At 43.6% G+C, this 19,810-nt stretch overlaps 1 protein-coding gene and 1 long non-coding RNA gene across 2 annotated transcripts; one reads left to right on the forward strand and one right to left on the reverse strand.

The window, feature by feature from the left end:
• The first annotated feature begins 3,895 nt into the window (after nucleotides 1–3,895).
• eva1a (eva-1 homolog A (C. elegans)) lies at nucleotides 3,896–16,898 on the forward strand. The gene is made up of 4 exons (XM_020079888.2): nucleotides 3,896–4,086; nucleotides 8,557–8,735; nucleotides 8,997–9,365; nucleotides 15,721–16,898. The coding sequence occupies exons 2-4, from the start codon at nucleotides 8,633–8,635 to the stop codon at nucleotides 15,831–15,833; spliced, it is 585 nt and encodes a 194-aa protein (XP_019935447.1). The 5' UTR covers nucleotides 3,896–4,086; nucleotides 8,557–8,632; the 3' UTR covers nucleotides 15,834–16,898.
• On the reverse strand, nucleotides 14,332–15,708 carry LOC138407237 (uncharacterized). Its single transcript, XR_011240657.1, has 2 exons — nucleotides 14,572–15,708; nucleotides 14,332–14,479 (listed from the first exon to the last, which is right to left on the reverse strand). It is a non-coding gene; the product is annotated as an uncharacterized lncRNA (long non-coding RNA).
• Nucleotides 16,899–19,810: the final 2,912 nt, after the last annotated feature.

Raw genomic sequence — 19,810 nt, forward strand, 5'->3', positions numbered from 1 at the left:
TTCTTTGTCTGTCAGTCAGCAGGATTATGCAAAAAGAACTGGACTAATTATCAGGATGCACCATGGGTGAGGGTTGCACCCATAAAGGTTTGCAGTGGATCCAGATCATTGAGGCAGATCTATAAAACTATATAAATCTCACTTTTAAGTTAGATTTTTTTCAAAATGTGTGTTCATTTTTATCATTCAGATTATCAGATTACATTCTTTTACATTGTTAAGAACCAGACAGTCAGGTGTAGGATTGTTTCGCCTCGGTGGAGGTTATTATGGTTCCTTCTTTTTTCTTGACTTTCCTTCTTTGCTTAATTTATAAATATTTCTAATCAACTTTCAACACAGAAACACCTTTCATGGTGTTCCACACAATAAGAAAATTATCAGATGTAACCAGTTATCACATATATTTACTACTTTCTAAAATACTTCATGTTTTATGTTGAAATCTTCTGCAACTTTCACCACTTTGACATTCAGCATGTTCTTCCAGCCAGATACCGACTATGTGACGGAGATGGAAAGCAGGAACGTTGGAGACAATGAAGGAGAAGAGAGCACAGGTTGATCTGATGGTGGTGAGGAGCTGGACTGAGGAAGAGGAGTGAAAGAAGTGAGAGGAAATGCTGAAGAGTATTTTCCAAAATCCCTCTCACAATGTGGAAGCTTTCTCACCTTTCTATGATGCCTGGGCTATAATAACAGCACGAACAACAAACATGAGGTAATTACCGTTAATGTCTTTTTTAATGTTTTCTCCCCTGTAAATGTCCATCATAGAGAGGAGAGCTAAAGAAATTTGATTACAGATTGTGCAGACTAAAGCACATATGGGATAACAATTCTTTTGAGTCATGTTAAATGTGTTTAGTTGTTGATTCAGTGTTTTGTAATTAGATTTGAATGAATGTAAGAGAGGGAATAGGTCCACAGACACTGCACATGCAGAGGGTCTGCAATTTATTTATATGGCCTTGATCACCTCAAGTCAAACAAGAACACACAAAGACTTTGTTAAAGGTTTCTATCTGAAAGGTTTTAGCAGACATGCATGCAAGGTGTTTTTTTTCTTTTTCACAGACTTGAGAGCTGTGTCCCTGAATAATTCTGTCAGACCCTAACCTGACCTGAAGTGGAGTGGGAGAGTTTTTCCTGTTTTCCCCTGTTGTATAACATCAGCACAAACAGACCTGCCAATGACACAGGTTGGCTGATCAAATTTTCATCAGCATTACCTGATATAAAGTTATTTTTAGAGAATTGCTGATTTAGATCCGAAACATCACTCCCATAAAACCCAGTCAAGTAAAGACACACTAACTCACTCACATACACAGATGGCACACAGTTTCTAGGCATCAACAACAATATTTAACAGCAGCAGGCATATAATCATTCGGCTGTGCGTGTGTGTGTGTGTGTGTGTGCAGTGAGAAGGTAAATTTCCAAACAGCTAAATGAAGTTCTATCTCTATCTCTTTTTCTCTAATGTCTCATCTGTCTATTCAGATTTGTCTGTTAGAGATTGTGTCTCGTTGATTTTTTAAAATTCAAATCAGTTTATATTCAAATAACTATTCATCTGTTTGGAACTTCATTTGTGTAAAACACCACTGGGTATTACACTGTGGCAAATGACCTTGCCACAGGGGCTCTCCCACACACAACCAGAGATGTTCTGTTGTTTTGCAGCATCTTCATTGTCTTCACACAATATGGGTTAGGGTTGCAATTAGGGTTAGGGATGAATACCCATTGGAGATCAATATATTCTTCAATAACTTTTTTTCTGTAGATCATAGAGACTTGGAAGTTGGTTCCATCTCCACTAATGTGGGTATGCCCGATCCATTGGTACCACCCCCGAGCTTCTACAACCTTCGGAAGGGGTAGGGTGAGGGTTGTGATTAGGGTTAGGGTTAGGGATGAAAACCTATAGGAGTTCAAGATATTCTTCAATAACTTTTTTTCTGAAGGTCATAGAGACTTGGAAGTTGGTTCCATCCCCACTAATATGGCTCTGCCTGATCCATTGGGACTACCCCCAAGCTTCTACGACCTTTGGAAATGGTGAAACCACCAAATCTAAAAAAAAAAAGTACAAGATATTTTTGAATAACTTTTTCTGAAGGTCATAGAGACTTTGGGTTGTAATTAGGGTTAGGGTTAAGGATGAAAACTTAACTGGCATCCAGCTTTTCAGCTGGCACCTCTGTTTCACTAGTTTTGCTCATGTCCTCCCAAGTCATTGTGTCTCTCTGTCCTTGTATCTCCATGTGTCTCTCTGCACGTGTCTCAGTGAGGCAGCTCAGCTACTGCCTTTTATCCCTGAGGATCAGTCAGCTAACAGATCTCACCATGATCCTCTAGTACAGGTGAAGGTGATCTCCCAGCCTCCTCACCTCCACATACACATATAACACAACTACACAACATACAGCATACAGTATACAACATAAAACATACAACATACAGTATACAACATACAGTATACCACCTGAAACATACAACATACAGTATACCACCTGAAACATACAGAATACAGTATACAACCTACAGTATACCACATAAAACATACAACATACAGTATATAACCTACAGTATACCACATAAAACATACAACATACAGTATATAACCTACAGTATAGCACCTAAAACATAGAACATACAGTATACCACATAAAACATACAACATACAGTATACCACCTAAAACATACAACATACAGTATACCACCTAAAACATACAGAATACAGTATACAACCTACAGTATACAACCTACAGTTTACCACCTAAAACATAGAACATACAGTTTACCACCTAAAACATAGAACATACAGTATTCCACATAAAACATACAACATACAGTATACCACATAAAACATACAACATACAGTATACCACCTAAAACATACAACAGGCAGCATACGACATATAACATATAACTTTAAAATATAACTGAATAACTGAAGATTTATACATACAACATACAGGATACCACATATCACATGCAGTGTACACCATAAAACATACACCATACAACAAACATGCAGCATTAATATGTTTTCACATGTAAAATGTAAAATACTGGTAACATATGTATCAGTTCTTTCCATGTGCTAAACTTACCTATGTGTTTTTTCTTCTTCTTAAATAATATATATTTTCACACGGGAGGTTTGAAAGTTTGACATGTTTTTACACTGTTTGCTTTCCTGTCAATGTGTCCCTGCCTCCCTCCTTCTTTTCTCTCCCCTCCCTCCACTGAATGTTCTGCATGAAAGAGGGCAACCAGGAAGACAAGTGTGTGTTTGTGAATGTGTGAGAGTGTATGTGTGTGTGAGAGAGAGAGGCAGAGAGAGAGAATATGAGAGAAGGAAGGTAAGCTGATGTTTGGCAGAGATAGAGGAGGGAGGTTTAGTCGACCTGTCGGAGTTGCTCTTGTCACATCTCTGCTCCCTCCAGGACCCGACCTCTGTGTCTCTTTCAGGAAAATAAAAATTTCTCTGGAATCTGGAACAATCTAAAATGGAATATCTGCAAACTCCACACTAAAAAACAGTGGGAGTATCATCCCTCCATCTCCTGCTGCTGCTGCCCCAAAGAGAGAAAGACAACTGAGGCGAGAGAAAGAGAATGACTGAAGATTTTAGTTTGTATCTGTGTAAGAAAGTGAAGAGGAGGGGAAGGCTTGTCTACACTGACTTATCCAACAACTGGGGGAGGACACGGAAGATTTATACATATAATTATAGTGTTATCGTGAGAGGAGAGGAGAGGAGAGGAGAGGAGAGGAGGGGAGGGGAGGGGAGGGGAGAGGAGAGGAGAGGAGAGGAGAGGAGAGGAGAGGAGAGGAGAGGAAGGGAGGGGAGGGGAGAGGAGAGGAGAGGAGAGAGTTGAATTGAGTAGAGAGCAGAGAGGGTAGAGGAGAACAGTGCGGAGAGGTGCACAGGGCACGGGCAAGGAAGAGGAGGAGAAAGAGGAGGAAGAGGGGGAAGGAGAGGGGGAGAAGAGTTGAGGGGTGGTGAGGAAGAGGAAGATGAGGAGAAGAGTAAACACACTACAGATGGAATCTTTGCATCAATGAAATGTGAGTATAAACATGTGTTTGCATGTGGTAAGAACTGCATATGATTCTGTTGCTGATGATTGTCTCTATTGATGATGATGATGATGATGATGTGTACTACACTGAACGGAGTCTTTACAGTGTCTTTTCTTAGTTGGTGTTGTTCCTCCTCTCATTTATCTTTACTTCATTTATCTTTGTTTCTATCTGATTCCTTCTGTCTCTTTTCTTCTTTCCTTATTTTTGTTCCTCCTTTCTCTCTGCTCTATCTTCAGGATAAGATAAATAATAAGAGTGCAATAGAGGAAAGAAAAGCCAGTGTCACATTGCATTAGCTTCGCACACAAACACACAAACACACAAGGAGAAACACGTTTAAAGTGTGATGAGCACATGTGGAGTGTGTGTGTGTGTGTGTGTGTGTGTGTGTGTGTGTGTGTGTGTGTGTGTGTGTGTGTGCATGTTTGCTGATGTACATTGTGAGCTCAGCTGAAACAAGCAAAAAGAAACCATATACTCTTTTTACACACAAAAACAAAGAGCTATTGTGAATGTTCACTTGTTCATTTGAGCAGAGTGTACGATCACAGAGAGAAATGTGACGAGGATCTGTGTCTCACACTTACTGTTGAGCTGTGATTGTGCCCCACAGGGTGATACAGTATGATCCAAAAAGATGCTTGCAGGTTAAGTTGCCATCCATTTCCTTTCTTTTAAATTCTGCCTGAATTGTCCAGGCTGCACGGTAATGAAGAGGTTAACACTGTCACCTCACAGTAACGTGGTTAAATGGTTTAAATCCCACCTCAGCCGGGGTCTCTCTGGGTTTTCTCCAGGCATCATGGCTTCTTTGCATGGTCCAATTAAACGCAGATTGAGGTTAATGTGAGACTCTGAATTGAACATTGGTATGAATGTGAAGTGTTTGTCAACTGGGATAAGCAGACCCAAGACCCCTCCAGGATAAGAGGAATATATAATGGATGGATGAATTGTCCATTATGTGACGAACCTCATTCTCTTATTGTTTCGTGTACTTTAAATATTATTTAAAAAACTGTGTACCTCCGCTAAAGCACAACAGTCCAAATAACACAAATTCATGTTAAAAAAATCGCCCTTTATCTCGTTAAAGAAAATATCTGGATCCTCCCCAAAATTGAATGGGTTCTTCCATGATCCTTACCTCATCTCTCCAGCAGTGAAAACAAAAAACTTGCTTAAAGTTACTGTGTGTGAGAGTTAGATAATATCACTCTACAGCTACAGCTCATTAGCTTAGCTTAGCATATGATGCGCACCTAATGGTACAAATATATCCACTCACTCGAACTCATTCACTAAAATATCCGTCAATAGACCGAATGAAATAAACTGGGTGAGATCCGGTCATGTGTCAGTGTATCCAGCTCCTGTTGTCTTGGCTGTTGGAGCGAGTGATTGGCTGTAATGAGCTGGATCCCACTGTCTCATACTGATGTTATTACATAACTGTGATGCTCAGCTGCCTGACAGTAAATCATGGCAGGTTTTTTTCTCTGCATTTACCTGTTGAGACACTGATCTTTAATTGGGTGCATCATGAAACAAAAGGATCTGAGCAGCTTTTATTTTAAAAGACAAAGAAAAGAATAAAAAGCTGAATTCAGCGGTATGATCTAAAATCTAAAAGTCCAGATGTAACAGACGAAAAAGAGGCAGTGTGCAGGAGAGCAGGGGAGAGAAGGGCGGCCGCGTCCTGCAGCGTTTACACACAACATCCCTAAATGACCCTGACAGCCAGTGAATTTAGAAAGTGCTCGGAGCTTGGGTTATGTTTGGATGTGTTATGTTGCACTGCGTGTCATGTGAGCTGTAGCCGTGTTCTTCCCTTTTGCACGTGTTGTGTTGATGCATTGCTCTTCACTGTTGTGTAACATAATTATGGGCCTGAGGTGTGTTTTTAATGCTGATCAATGTGTCAGTCTGAGATGAAAATACATTTCTCATTATGGCTTGCATGCTTTCTGAAATGTGACTGATAAACTGCTGACTTGTTCTTCAAGCAGATTTCAGTTTTTACCATAATCCGTATTTAAAGATGGACAACATGAGAGCTCCCCAAAGTGTCTCATATGCCACTTGGTGGATGGCTGCAGTCTAGGTCATAAATCCCACCTCCTCCATGTTAGTGGACTGGACATAGACCAAAATAACGTCAAAGAACACGTCAAATACATTTTCCTTAAATATGTTTCTGTCATTTTAGGTATAGTTGGTATCAAACTGATGTGTGTTCAAGTATTTTCGTTTCTTATAAGTTTGGTTTTAACTGAAAGTTTCCTCTTTGATCTTCTGTGAGAGCATCATCCATTCTTTATCTGTTGAAGTTTGAACTTGTGAGAGTACAATGTGCAGGTTTTATATTTTGATCTTTTTAAGATGGACTTTGAGGTACACATACACTTGCTTGTCATGAAATCTGGTCTGTCTTCATGAAGTGTTTCCACACATTATCAAAAGGCTTAATAGGGGAAAAGCTCATGTACTCTCAGCCAGAACACACTCACATGAGATGTATTTTAAGTCTCCAGCTGGGAAATTAAAACACATTCATGGAATCAGTTCTCTGTATCTGTACGTGACAGGATAAACACTTCTAATTTTATCTGGAAGAAGAAATTCATACATTTTGGACGAGACGAAAAAGGGATGTTGGTGAACACTGGCAGATATGTCATGTCTCACCGAGGGGCTTCACCATTTTTGTGAAATTCGCGAGTCGAGCTTTAAGCACAGTTCAGTGAAGTGTCACCCCTGCTGTAAGTGAAGATATTATTTAACTCTACTTAAGAGAATAGAAACTATTTACGGCACAGATTTTCATTTGTCTTTAAAAATTCATGAATAGGAACTGTAAATGTTTGCAGGATTTCAGTGTTGCTGAGCCCAGTAAGTGAAATTACCAACACTCACCAGCTCTTATCTTGCACTGTTACACAACACTGTACCTACAGTAAGTGATGGTTGTTAATCAGCATTATCCAGGACGGAGCTTTTATTAGCTGATGAAGACAGCTTTATTCCTGAAGCAGTATTTAAACTCGGTCAAACCGCATTATGCACCAAGCGTTAGATTTATGTCATAATGAACACACAAAGTACTCTAAGTCACTTCCTATTAAAGTTTGTATGTTTCTATATATTTAGAGCAGTTCAAGCAATGACAGATTTTCTATTAACTCCTCAAGTAAAAGAAAATTGCTGGACATTTCAGTTTTGTGTCGATCCGGATCAGTGGGTTGCATTTGACATTTGTGTTGATTTCTCAGAGAATTATGTGTGAACTTGGGGGTTGGTATTGATGAGTATAAATCTATATTTAGTGGATTTAAATGGGGTGTAGACTTCCAACTGTGTGGGAGCAAATACGTCTAGAAACCAGTCACTACCACCAATGTGTAGCTGAGAAATTTAATGTGGCCTGAGCCATTTTTCCTGACATTTAAAAAGCTTTCAGGCATCTTGAGATAAAACCCTGTTTAGACCACTTCCATTGTGACCCTTGTTAGACTGTGGAGTGTTTGGTTGAGCAGATCAGGTGAGGCACAAGTTAAGCACTAAAATCAGACCCATGGAGTCTTGTCTCTTTTCTTGCTCTGTCACAATCCTCCTCTCCTTTCACAAGATGAAAGATCCTCTTGGATCTTCTCCAGGATTTCAGCTCTGTTAGTTGAATTAGTCTGCATGTCACAGTGATGGGTTCTCTATTCTCTCTCCTCCCTGAGAGTCTGGACTCTCACATACTGAGCAGTTATGTATCTAAACACACACACTCAGGCTATAATTCTGGAAATGTGTTGGGGAGTTCCAGTCTGGTTGTGGGTCTACGTGTCTAGACAATACTATTTAGATATTTGCCTATACTGTTCCTTAGGCATTGCAAACAAGCTCAGGCGATATGCTGTGGTATGTGTCACTGGTTGATGCTTTTTTATTTGCCAGAGCTAAAATAATAAAAGACTAATCACTATCAGTACAAGTGTGATTTTGAGTCCACAAAGAATCTCATAAGACTTTGGTCAGTCTCCAATCAACATCATGTCGTGTGTGTGTGTGTGTGTGTGTGTGTGTGTGTGTGTGCGCACGCGTTTACAGTTTAAACAAAGTGTAAGTTGGCTGATAGCTATTTGTTGCCACCTAGTGGATAATTTAAACATTTAAAACAGAGCACAGTGTGTACATATTGCACTAACATCCCACTATGCAAGGACTGTAAACCTTATTAACAAGTGTGTATCATGGGAGGATCACTTGAGGCAGAGTTCTCAAAAGCATTTAGATTAAAATGAAGCTGTGTGTGTTTCACTTACAGTGTGAGTGAGAGCAGCCATTGAGGCATAATTAGTTGTTGTACCCACATGTTTGTGCCTTTTCACCGTTCACCATCTTCCATTTTTCTTTCCTTCTGTCCCTCTATTACTCCTCACTTCTGTTCTGCTCCCTCCACAGCTCAAACCTACAGTCTCGGGGAGACATGAGCAAGGAACCACACTGACCTCTGCAAGAGAACACATTAGAGTACATCATGAGCACTCCAGTAACAACAAGTCCAAATATGGAGGTGAAGGTGGTCTCCCAGGAGATGGCATTGCTTAGCAACCTGATGGCTGCTTACACCTTCATTGCAGGTAGGACCAAAACCTGAATAACTGTCATTGCAAGTATTCTGTGCTAAGATGAGATGCCCAACACGCTGCATGTGTAGTCTGCAAGAAGTCTAAACAATTTTAAATTGATAACAAATTGATCTTATGTGTGATTCAATTATAAGTGTTGAGACAATGCTGATTTCAAATGAATAAAGATAATACGTTTATACCAAACATCTCTCTCTCTCCCTCTCTCTCTCTCTCTCTCTCTCTCTCTCTCTCTCTCTCTCTCTCTTTTAGACCAACCTGAGAGGGCAGCTCTGGTGTTTCTGGGTGGTGTGTGTGTCGGCCTCCTCGTCACACTCTGTGCCATCGTCTTCCAGATACACTGTCGAGCAGACTGTAACTATGGAAACAGTAACAACCCTCACCATCGACACAGGAGCAGGCACCATCACCATCACCGTCACCATCACCATCACAGCTGTCCCCGCCATCAGCCCGGCAACAGTAATCCAGACAGCACTGCTGTTGTTGCGTCTGGAGGGGCCGGGCCTGTGGGGGACAGTGAGTCAGAGGAATGGGACGACACGTCTGACCTGTCGGCACGACGACGCAGACGCTTTGAGAGAGCCCTACTGCATGCCACCATGTTTACATCAGCTGAGGGTACACACACAGACACACACAAACACAATTGTTATGGGGTGGTTCTTTGTTGGACCCCAAAGCAGACACTGAGAATAGTTACAATGTTAATGAAAAGTTTATTTTCACCAAAAACAAAAACGGGCAGGCTGTGGAGGCAGGGTGCTGGCTGGCCAAACTATCCACCGGACAACAAGCACGAGGGAAAACAAAAACTGAAGAGCAGCAACAAGGCACACCGAGGAGTCTGTGTAGAAAAAGAAAATAAAACGGGTTAAATGCAAAACACACAAAGAAAACGAGAAGCAAGAATCCACGGTTGGCATTGCTTTACGCTACCGGACTAGACGGAATTAACTGGCAGAGTAGTGGAGTCAGGACCAGGCTTTTATGGAGGGGATGATGGGTGAATGATTGCAGGTGTGCCTTGTTAGCTGCAGCCAGCCACACCCCCTGCCACACACACCACCTGCAGGATCAGAACAGAAGGGGGAGACAAACACAACACACCAACACCAGAATCACCACAGTACCCCCCCCTCAAGGGACACCTCCTGGTGGCCTACCAGGCTTGTCCGGGAACTGAGAATAAAAGTCATGGAGGAGTGTGGGGTCCAGAATGAGGGAGCGGGAAATCCACTGCCGCTCCTCCGGCCCATAACCCTCCCAATCCACCAGATACTGAAACCCCCTGCCTCGCCGACGTACGTCCAATATCTTAGTTACCGTATAGGCAGGGTGGTCATCAATACTCCGGGTGGGTGGCGGGGGCTCGGCCGGAGGGCTTAGCGGGCTGGTAGACACTGGCTTGAGGAGAGAGACATGGAAAGCTGGGTGGATATTAAGTGAGGGGGGAAGCTTAAGCCTCATAACACAGGGGTTGATGACCCGGTCAATCTCGTACGGGCCAATAAATTTGGGTGTCAGTTTCCGGGATTCTGTTTGAAGTGGTAAGTCCCGGGAAGATAACCATACTCTCTGACCAGGCTGGTAATTAGGGGCCGGGGTGCGATGACGGTCCGCTACTCTCTGATTGCGAGCAGCGGTACGGATGAGGGCTGCCCGGGCCTCACGCCAGACTCGACGAGCACGCCGGAGATGACCCTGCACCGAGGGTACCGCCACGTCCGTCTCCTGAGCTGGGAAGAGTGGAGGTTGGTATCCGTTAGCAGCCATAAACGGGGACATACCTGTGGCGGAGCAGACCAGGGAGTTGTGGGCGTATTCTACCCAGGGGAGGTGGGTGGACCAGGAAGCCGGATGGCAGGATGAGACGCAACGCAGGGCCGCCCCTAGGTCCTGATTTGCCCGTTCCGTCTGACCGTTCGTCTGAGGGTGGTAACCAGACGATAGGCTGGCCGACGCCCCCAATGCCTGGCAAAAGGCTCTCCATACACGGGCGGAGAACTGCGGACCCCTGTCCGATACAATGTCCACCGGGATGCCGTGGAGACGGAACACATGCTGGACCAGAAGAATGGCCGTCTCGAGGGCGGATGGCAGCTTAGACAGGGGAATGAAATGTGCCGCCTTGGAGAAGCGGTCGACGATGGTAAGTACAACAGTGTTCCCCTCCGAAGGCGGCAGGCCTGTGATGAAGTCCACCGCGATGTGGGACCATGGCCGGTGGGGAATGGGCAGGGGACGGAGCAGGCCGGCAGGAGCCTGATGGGAAGCCTTACTCCGGGCGCAGACAGAACAGGCGGAAACAAACAGCTTGGTGTCTGCAGCCATCGAGGGCCACCAAAAACGTTGTTGTATGAGGGTCAGAGTCCGGTGGGAACCAGGGTGGCATGAAATCCTGGAGGAATGCCCCCATTGGAGAACTGAGGATCTGGCAGCTGGAGGAACAAACAGACGGTTGGGTGGACACCCATGAGGAACTGGTTGGTCCTTCTGGGCTCCCTGGACCACTCCCTCGATCTCCCACCCAGCTGCTCCGACCACACAGGAGGAAGGCAAGATGGTACTCCCCGCAGAATCCTCCACCGGAGGGGCGAACTGACGGGACAAGGCATCCGGTTTGATGTTCCTGGTGCCGGGTCTGAAGGTGAGAGTGAAGTTAAAACGTCCCAGGAACAGGGCCCACCGAGCCTGGCGTGAGTTAAGCCTACGGGCAGAGCGGAGGTATGAGAGATTCTTATGGTCAGACCAGACTATAAATGGGTGAATAGAGCCCTCAAGCCAGTGCCTCCACTCCTGGAGGGCCAGGACGACCGCTAAAAGCTCCCGGTTTCCAACATCATAATTCTTCTCCGCAGAGGAGAGCTGGCGGGAGAAAAAGGCACAGGGGTGCAGCTTCTGGTCGGAGGCGGTTCGCTGGGAAAGAACCGCCCCCACACCGGAGTCCGAAGCATCCACCTCCACCACGAACTGAACTGCAGAGTCAGGATGTATTAGTACAGGTGCAGAGGAAAACAAAAATTTCAGTCTCGAAAACGCTGCCTCTGCTGCCGGTGACCATTCAAAAGGGATCTTGACTGAAGTCAACTTGGTCAGAGGTGTGGCAACTTTGCTATAGTCCCGGATAAATCTACGGTAAAAATTAGCAAATCCTAAAAACCTCTGAAGTTGCTTCCTAGATGTAGGAGTGGGCCATTCGGCCACTGCCTGAACCTTGGCAGGGTCGGTCTTAATTTGTCCCTTCTCCACAATAAAACCCAGAAAACTTACTGATGGAACATGAAAGGTACATTTTTCTGCCTTAACATACAGCTTGTTCTCCAGTAGTCTTTTCAGCACCAGTGCAACGTGCTGAACATGTTCCTTGATATTGCGTGAGAAAATCAAAATGTCATCCAGATAAACAAAAACAAACCTATTCAACATATCCCGCAATACATCATTAATAAGTGTTTGGAAAACAGCAGGTGCGTTTGTAAGACCGAAAGGCATAACCAGATACTCGAAATGTCCTAAAGGAGTGTTAAAACCGGTCTTCCACTCATCCCCCTCCTTGACTCTGACCAAATGATATGCATTACGAAGATCCAATTTTGTGAAGATGGTCGCTTCGTGTAAGGGCCCGAAGGCTGAGTCAATCAGAGGGAGGGGATATTTATTCTTGATAGTTATGTCATTTAACCCTCGATAGTCAATACAGGGGCGGAGCGACTTGTCCTTCTTGGCTACGAAGAAGAAGCCAGCTCCCATTGGTGAAGAGGAGGGTCGAATGAGACCGGTCTTGAGAGAATCCGTGATATATGCCTCCATGGCATCTCTCTCCGGTTTAGACAAATTGTACAGTTTGCTGGACGGATAGGGGGCACCAGAAAGCAAATTGATACTGCAATCATAGGGTCTATGAGGGGGAAGGGACAAGGCATGATCCTTATTAAATACATCTTGGAGATGATGGTAAACAGAGGGAACAGAGGTAAGATCGACCGGCTTGGGTGGAGATGGTGTGGTTGCTCCTCTGGAGGGAATGGCAGAATGTAAACAATGGGAGTGACAAAAAAGACTCCAATTGGTTATGGAGGAGGTAGACCAGTCAATGTGTGGGTTATGGAGTTTTAGCCAGGGGAGACCTAACACTAGCGGAGACGTGGGAGATGGGATAATGTAAAGGGATATAGTTTCGTGATGGTTACCGGAGAGTAGTAGTGACATGGAAACAGTGCGGTGAGTGACACGAGCCAGGAGCCTACCATCAAGTGCAAACACATCCTTAGGCTGAGGAAGGGGCTCAGAAGGAATGTTGGATTGAATCATAAAGTCAGAGTCGATAAAATTGTCATCTGCACCGGAGTCAATAAGGACAGACAGGGGTAAGGAAACCTGCGACCATGAAACAGTGCCCTTAAGTAGCAGGCGAGGAGGAGACAACATAACAGATGAGTGGCTCACCAGCGCTCCTCCTGTGGCTGATGAGCCCCCCCTTTTGGCAAAACAGGGCAATGAGCCATCTGATGATCCCCCTGACCACAGTACATGCAGAGCCTCTGGAGGCGACGACGCTGACGTTCCGTCTGAGTGAGCCTCATCCGCCCCAGTTGCATGGGCTCCTCGGGGCAGAGAGGAGAAGAGGTTGTCCGCGGAGGAGTCCCGTGGGGAGGAGATGGCGGGCGAGAAGATTCCGGAGAACCCCGATGGTGAGAGCTCATTGTCTGTCTCACGGGAGGTGCGTGTCTCTCTCTCTCTGATCTCTCCCTACGTCTCTCACGGAGCCGACTATCTAAGCGAATGGCTAAAGAAATTAAGTCATCCAGAGAGGCGGTCTCGTCCCGAACCGCTAATTCATCCCTTAACTCCTCCCGCAAACCCCGGAGGAAAACCGCCTGTAGGGCTCGCTCATCCCACCCGCTCTCGATTGCGAGAATGCGGAAATCGATGGAATGAGTCGCGACTGAATTCTGTCCTTGGCGTAGCGAAAGGAGCCGACTACTAGCCTCCTTGCTACGTAGGGGATGGTCGAAGACCCTGAGAAATTCGGCGGAGAATGACTGAAAGGAATCGCAGATGGGTGAGTTAGCGTGTGAAATGGCTACAGACCAAGCCGCGGCGCGCTCCGACAGGAGACTCATTACAAAGGCGGTCCGCGACTGGTCTGAGGAATATGTGAGTGGTTGCTGATCAAAAACAAGACTGCACTGGTGAAGAAACTGTCTACATGACCCTAATTCTCCTGAATACCTGACGGGCGTGGGGATGAAGGGTTCCCGGGGTTGTGCAGAATGAGCGATGGGAAGTGGTGGTGGTGCTGGAACTGGAGCTGGAACCGGAGCTGGAGTGTGGACGGGAACCGTCGTCGTGGCGAGGTGAGTAGACAGCTGGTCCAAGCGGCCACCGACTTGTGCCATATTGGAGGAGAGATTCTGGAGCGCCTCCATAATCTCTTTTAGAGCTGTCTCGTGCTGACCCATGCGAACTCCTTGGTTCGAAAGAGCCTGTTTAACTTTCTCAGCATCTGCGGGGTCCATATTGGCCAGTTAATTCTGTTATGGGGTGGTTCTTTGTTGGACCCCAAAGCAGACACTGAGAATAGTTACAATGTTAATGAAAAGTTTATTTTCACCAAAAACAAAAACGGGCAGGCTGTGGAGGCAGGGTGCTGGCTGGCCAAACTATCCACCGGACAACAAGCACGAGGGAAAACAAAAACTGAAGAGCAGCAACAAGGCACACCGAGGAGTCTGTGTAGAAAAAGAAAATAAAACGGGTTAAATGCAAAACACACAAAGAAAACGAGAAGCAAGAATCCACGGTTGGCATTGCTTTACGCTACCGGACTAGACGGAATTAACTGGCAGAGTAGTGGAGTCAGGACCAGGCTTTTATGGAGGGGATGATGGGTGAATGATTGCAGGTGTGCCTTGTTAGCTGCAGCCAGCCACACCCCCTGCCACACACACCACCTGCAGGATCAGAACAGAAGGGGGAGACAAACACAACACACCAACACCAGAATCACCACAACAATGCCACATAAGAAAACTGTAACAACCGAAGGAGAGGTATCACAGGTCATTCCTTCCTGCAGCAGTAAGACTGTACAATCAGCTGTGCTCCCAGACCAAACACCTTTAATGGACTCCAGCACTTTAACTCAGGCTCACCTTTTATCCGTGCTATCTATTCAATGGCTTATGTGCAATCAATTTCACTGAACATATGTTCACACTATTCTGTCTACACTGTATATATAAAATTTTTACTCTCCTCACATTATAAGTATTGCATGATATGTATTATTACTTTACAATGTCTATTTTTGACTGCCCTCTTGCTGCTGTAACATTGCAAATTGCAAATGTTCCCACTGTAGGACTAATAAAGGGCCTTATCTTACTAGGATTCATTTTAGTGAAGGAATATAATCGTATTATGAATTATGAAATACACAGGTTTCACAAAACAATTTTGTGTGATCTCAGCCAGAACTGCAATAGAGCATCCAGTCAGAAGTCTTCCTCACAAACAAGTTAACAAACCAACCAAAAACAGACCGGAGCAAAAACAAACAAAATGAACATCAAAATATGTTCAATGACGTTTCTCTTTGCTCAAAGCTGTGGAGCTGACAGCAAACAAGGAATGACTTGTGAAATGTGCATCTTACTGAATCAGAAATTGTCAATGGATGTTGGAGATATAATTGGCCCCTTTATGGCCCCCGATTTATAAATCCTAGATCCTCCACTGACTATTCCATATAACAAATACATCTGAACAAAAGTACATTACAAATGTCAGATATATTTATTCTCTACAATAGAAAGTCTTCTCAATAATAACGTGACATTTAACATTTATGTGAATGAACAGTGTGTGGGTGTATTTTAACACCCCTACCTCTTTCTGTGTGTGTCTGTGTGTGTGTGTGTGTGTGTGTGTGTGTGTGTGTGTGTGTGTGTGTGTGTATGCACATCACCAGAGTTGGACCGATCCCAGCGGCTAGAAGATCGGGAAAGGATTCTCAGAGAGATCTGGATGAACGGACAACCTGACATCAGTACAGTCACTCAGAGCCTTAACAGATATTACTGACACATGTTCCGTCAGGAGGATATAACAGGAGGATAAAAGATGGAATAAAAGTTAAAGAAACAAACTAAAAAAACAACTGGATGAACATTATAATCATTGGTTTGGGGGGGCACTGTCTGCACTGCACCTAAGAAACTCTCATAGATCAAACTGGGGCAGACAACACTGCCTGGACTGGTCATCTACGGTAAGAACAACAGGAACAACACACGAGTTGTGATGGTTCAGTCCCACAACACAGGACGACTCGGAGGTGGCTGGAAGAACGACTCTGTACCCTGAATGTCCAACAAGTAAATAAATACATAATGGACGTACTGTAGACACCATGGATTCTCAGGACTGTTGTTAAAATACAACGAAATGAAAAGAAATGGGAGAAATACCAAAACCATGTGAAGTGAAACTACTGCCATAATGTTACCATCACTGAAAACTGCACAAGGGATTAGATAACTATTCAAATTTTAATCTGATGCTTTTCAGAAACATGGAGTTTGTACAGAGGAGGAATAAGAGGCCTTGTGGAGGTTGCAGCTCTGCGGCTTTTAATGAGAGGACGGATTCAAATATTCATGATACTGTGTTGTTGCACTTTTCTCAGCTCCCCCTGTGTTTTTAAAAATGTTGTAATCGTGAGCTGCTACTGGAACCTCTTTGTAAGGTCAGATAGAAGGGAAGGTAAACGTCAGCTCCATGTCAGGATGGATATTACACATGCTGGTGCTTTTACTGCTGCAACTTTTCATCCCTAACCAACCCGATGAATGCACATTAACAGGAGGTTGATTAAAAATTAAAAAAAGGAATAGGGAAACAGGACCAAGGAAACGCCTACAGCTTGTGTGGGGGTTGTAGCTGTAGCTTATCAGCTGTAGGTGTTGTTGCACATTAAGGACAGCAGGTCATCATGTCTGAAAAGATCATGCTGCCTTATTTTATTTGTCTCCTGTCGTAAAGAGCTGAAACATATGAATAAATGTTTTATTCAAGGATTTTATGAACATTGTTTTCAGTACATACTATTGAGTAAAGCCCCTTATCAAAATCTAACTGTGACTCATATTTCTTCAACTGTGTTTTGGGTATTTGTTGCAGTTGTACATGTGAATGGTAATGTGGGAGCTTAAAACCCTCAGTATGTCCAGAGAATAATGTGTCTGGTCAATGGATAATGAACTTCTGAATCCAACTTAACAGAAATGTCTCTGCGCTCCACGTCAGTGATTTATTTAGAGGTGGAGGCTCCCTAAAGCCAAGGAACGGTCTGTGGTGGACGGGGAAGTGGTTAGAACCAGAACTCGGTCTTCAGTACACTGTGTATATTTTCTATTTAGACATATGATATCATGTATGATATAATAGGAAGTGATGGCCTAATCGCCTCTGAGCTACTGAGAAAGGAACCACAAAACCTCATAATGAGAAGTCTGAGCAGCAGCCATCAAACTGCTGACTCACCGGAGGTAACACTTGCTAATACATTACAGACACAGATTACAGACCAAATCTGGGCAATGGTTGTTACTGATGGAGTCATACTACCCTGAATGTACAGCTACAGTGGCCCTGAACACAACAAATCAAAACAAACATCAAAAAATTACAAAAGACAGGGTAGGTATCTATCAACATGACTGTCGTCCTGTTGTGTGATTTGTTGCTGTGGTTTCTTTTTTGCGATTGTGTTTACTTATATGCTTTTGTGTTTTATTATTTGCAATTCAGGACCACTGTACCAGGACCTCAGGCCAACCCCCTTTCAAGACCACTTAGTTGGTAAAATTCCATTTGGCATTGAGCCTTTAATTCCTTGTCAAGACTTTCTTTAACACCATAATGTAGCCTGATAAATGAGGAGTTTCTTGGCAATGCAGAGATTAAAATCATAAAGGCATATAGTTTGTTCATCTGCCTTCAGATGACTTATTCAGGAAATTAGGTTGTCTGTTATTTATTGTGCATCTGCATTTTCTTTTCTGATTAATGATTTCAGTAAGAACTCAGTCAAGAGTCTTAAAATGTGAATATTATGCAGCATAATAATTGTCTCTTTTTGTTGTCATCAGAGTTGACAGATGAGGACATTCGGGAACCGAAGGCCGTGGATCCAGGTGCTGCAGTGCTGACGAGTCTGGAAAATAGTGCCACAGAAACTGTATCATCTGACACTGACACACAGGAACAACCAGACTTACCTGAGCCTTTGACAGCTTTATTTAACCCAACACTCAAAGAACTCTCACCAGAGGAAATGCAGGTGAAAAGTGAGAAAACATTTCATAGACTGAAAACTAAACTAAAACCTCATCAATGTGAGAAACTAGAATTTATAACACAGCAACAGTCAAAGGACTGGAATACCTACAGGGCTGAAGTATTAAATTTCAACTTGCGACTACAACTGACAATGTCAGCAAAACATACCTAATGGATATAATGCAGTACAACAAAACACAGGTAAAGGGATAGTTCACAGAAAAATGAAAATTCACCCATTATCTACTCACCACTATACAGATGAAGTGTTTGAGTCCACAAAACACTTTGGGAGTCTCAGGGGTAAACAGTGTTCCTCTTGAAGATTTGGGGCATATTCTTGAGTGTTGCCTCCTTACTTGGCCATCAGTGGCTTGAGGACTGGTGACATCACAGGTATCCAGCTCAGACAAATATTTGATATTGTGCTTTTTTATACCATAAATCTATGAGACAAGTCCGTGTTACTTGGGCCCAGTCTTAATTTCATCAGCACAACCAAAAGGTGGTCCTCTAGAGTGTTTCTGGCAGATATTCTGTACACTGTGTGTTATTTTGTAAGCAATCAGTTAAAGATCACCCATGTCAATCCTGTGAGAAAAATAGTTGTCCAATGGTGCACTATTGTGGTGTGGGATCCCTCTCCCTTTCCTAGGAGACAGATCCCTCTCATGTGGATCTCTCTGAGGTTTCTACGTTCTTTTCCCACTGTTAAAACATTTTTTGTGTGTAGTTTTTCCTTACTCTTGTTGAGGGTTAAGAAAAGAGGATTTCACACCTTGTTGAAGACTTATGAGACAAATTGTGATTTGTGAATATGGGCAACAAAAATAAAATGTGATTGATTGCACCTTGTCTTTCAGCTTTTCATTTTTTTAGCTTTTAGTGTGCCAAACTCTGAAGTTCACAGAGTCTCAGGTTGAGATCATCATTCTCTGTCTTTGGGAGAGGGATTCCCTCTTCAGCTTTAAAATAACTCCTCCTTTTCCGGTGATACCTACAATAAAACAAAAGTAATCAACAATTAGACCAGTATTTTAAAGCCAGCTGCTGTTATAGCCAGAGCATACTGAATGAAAGAGGAAAAAACATAAACACACTTCATTATTTTCTAGTTAAAAAACACAATCTAAAACTGGTTATCAAACTTAAGGTAACTTACATCAGTTTATTCATCTACATCTGACAGACAATTGTTTCTGTAAACTCAGGGGTGGGTAGCACCCCACTGCAGATGCTCATTTACATCTACAAAGCCAGTGTATTTTTTATATATACATGTGTGTTCTTGTTATGTGACCTCTTTAGGTGCTTTTCCAGTGCAAACACTGACCTCTTCAGGACCAGTAGTCCTCATGGGGACCAAAGCCTGGTCCTGATGAAGGAAAACATCATCTCTGAATCCTGGTTAAGGTTAGAGGTCAGATGTGAATTAACCTTTGACTACAGTGAATTGTGAAATGAAAATGTACTCATTATGAAGGGGTGGGTGAAGTGTTTGAATGTACAATACAATTTTGGAGTTTCAGGGGTAAACAGTGTTCCAGCCAGGTCCAATACAATTGAAGTAACTGGTGAACGATTCTTCAAACTTAGAGCAACATCTCCTCTTCATGAGGTAAATGACACCGTTTCAAGTGGAATTTGAATGTTGGGCTAAGGGACACCGCAGGAGCTAATTAAACCTCCAATTGAATCATCATGTGCATCCTATCTGT

This window comes from Paralichthys olivaceus, chromosome 1, assembly GCF_024713975.1.
Source record: "Paralichthys olivaceus isolate ysfri-2021 chromosome 1, ASM2471397v2, whole genome shotgun sequence".
NCBI classification, from domain to species: Eukaryota; Metazoa; Chordata; class Actinopteri; order Pleuronectiformes; family Paralichthyidae; genus Paralichthys; species Paralichthys olivaceus.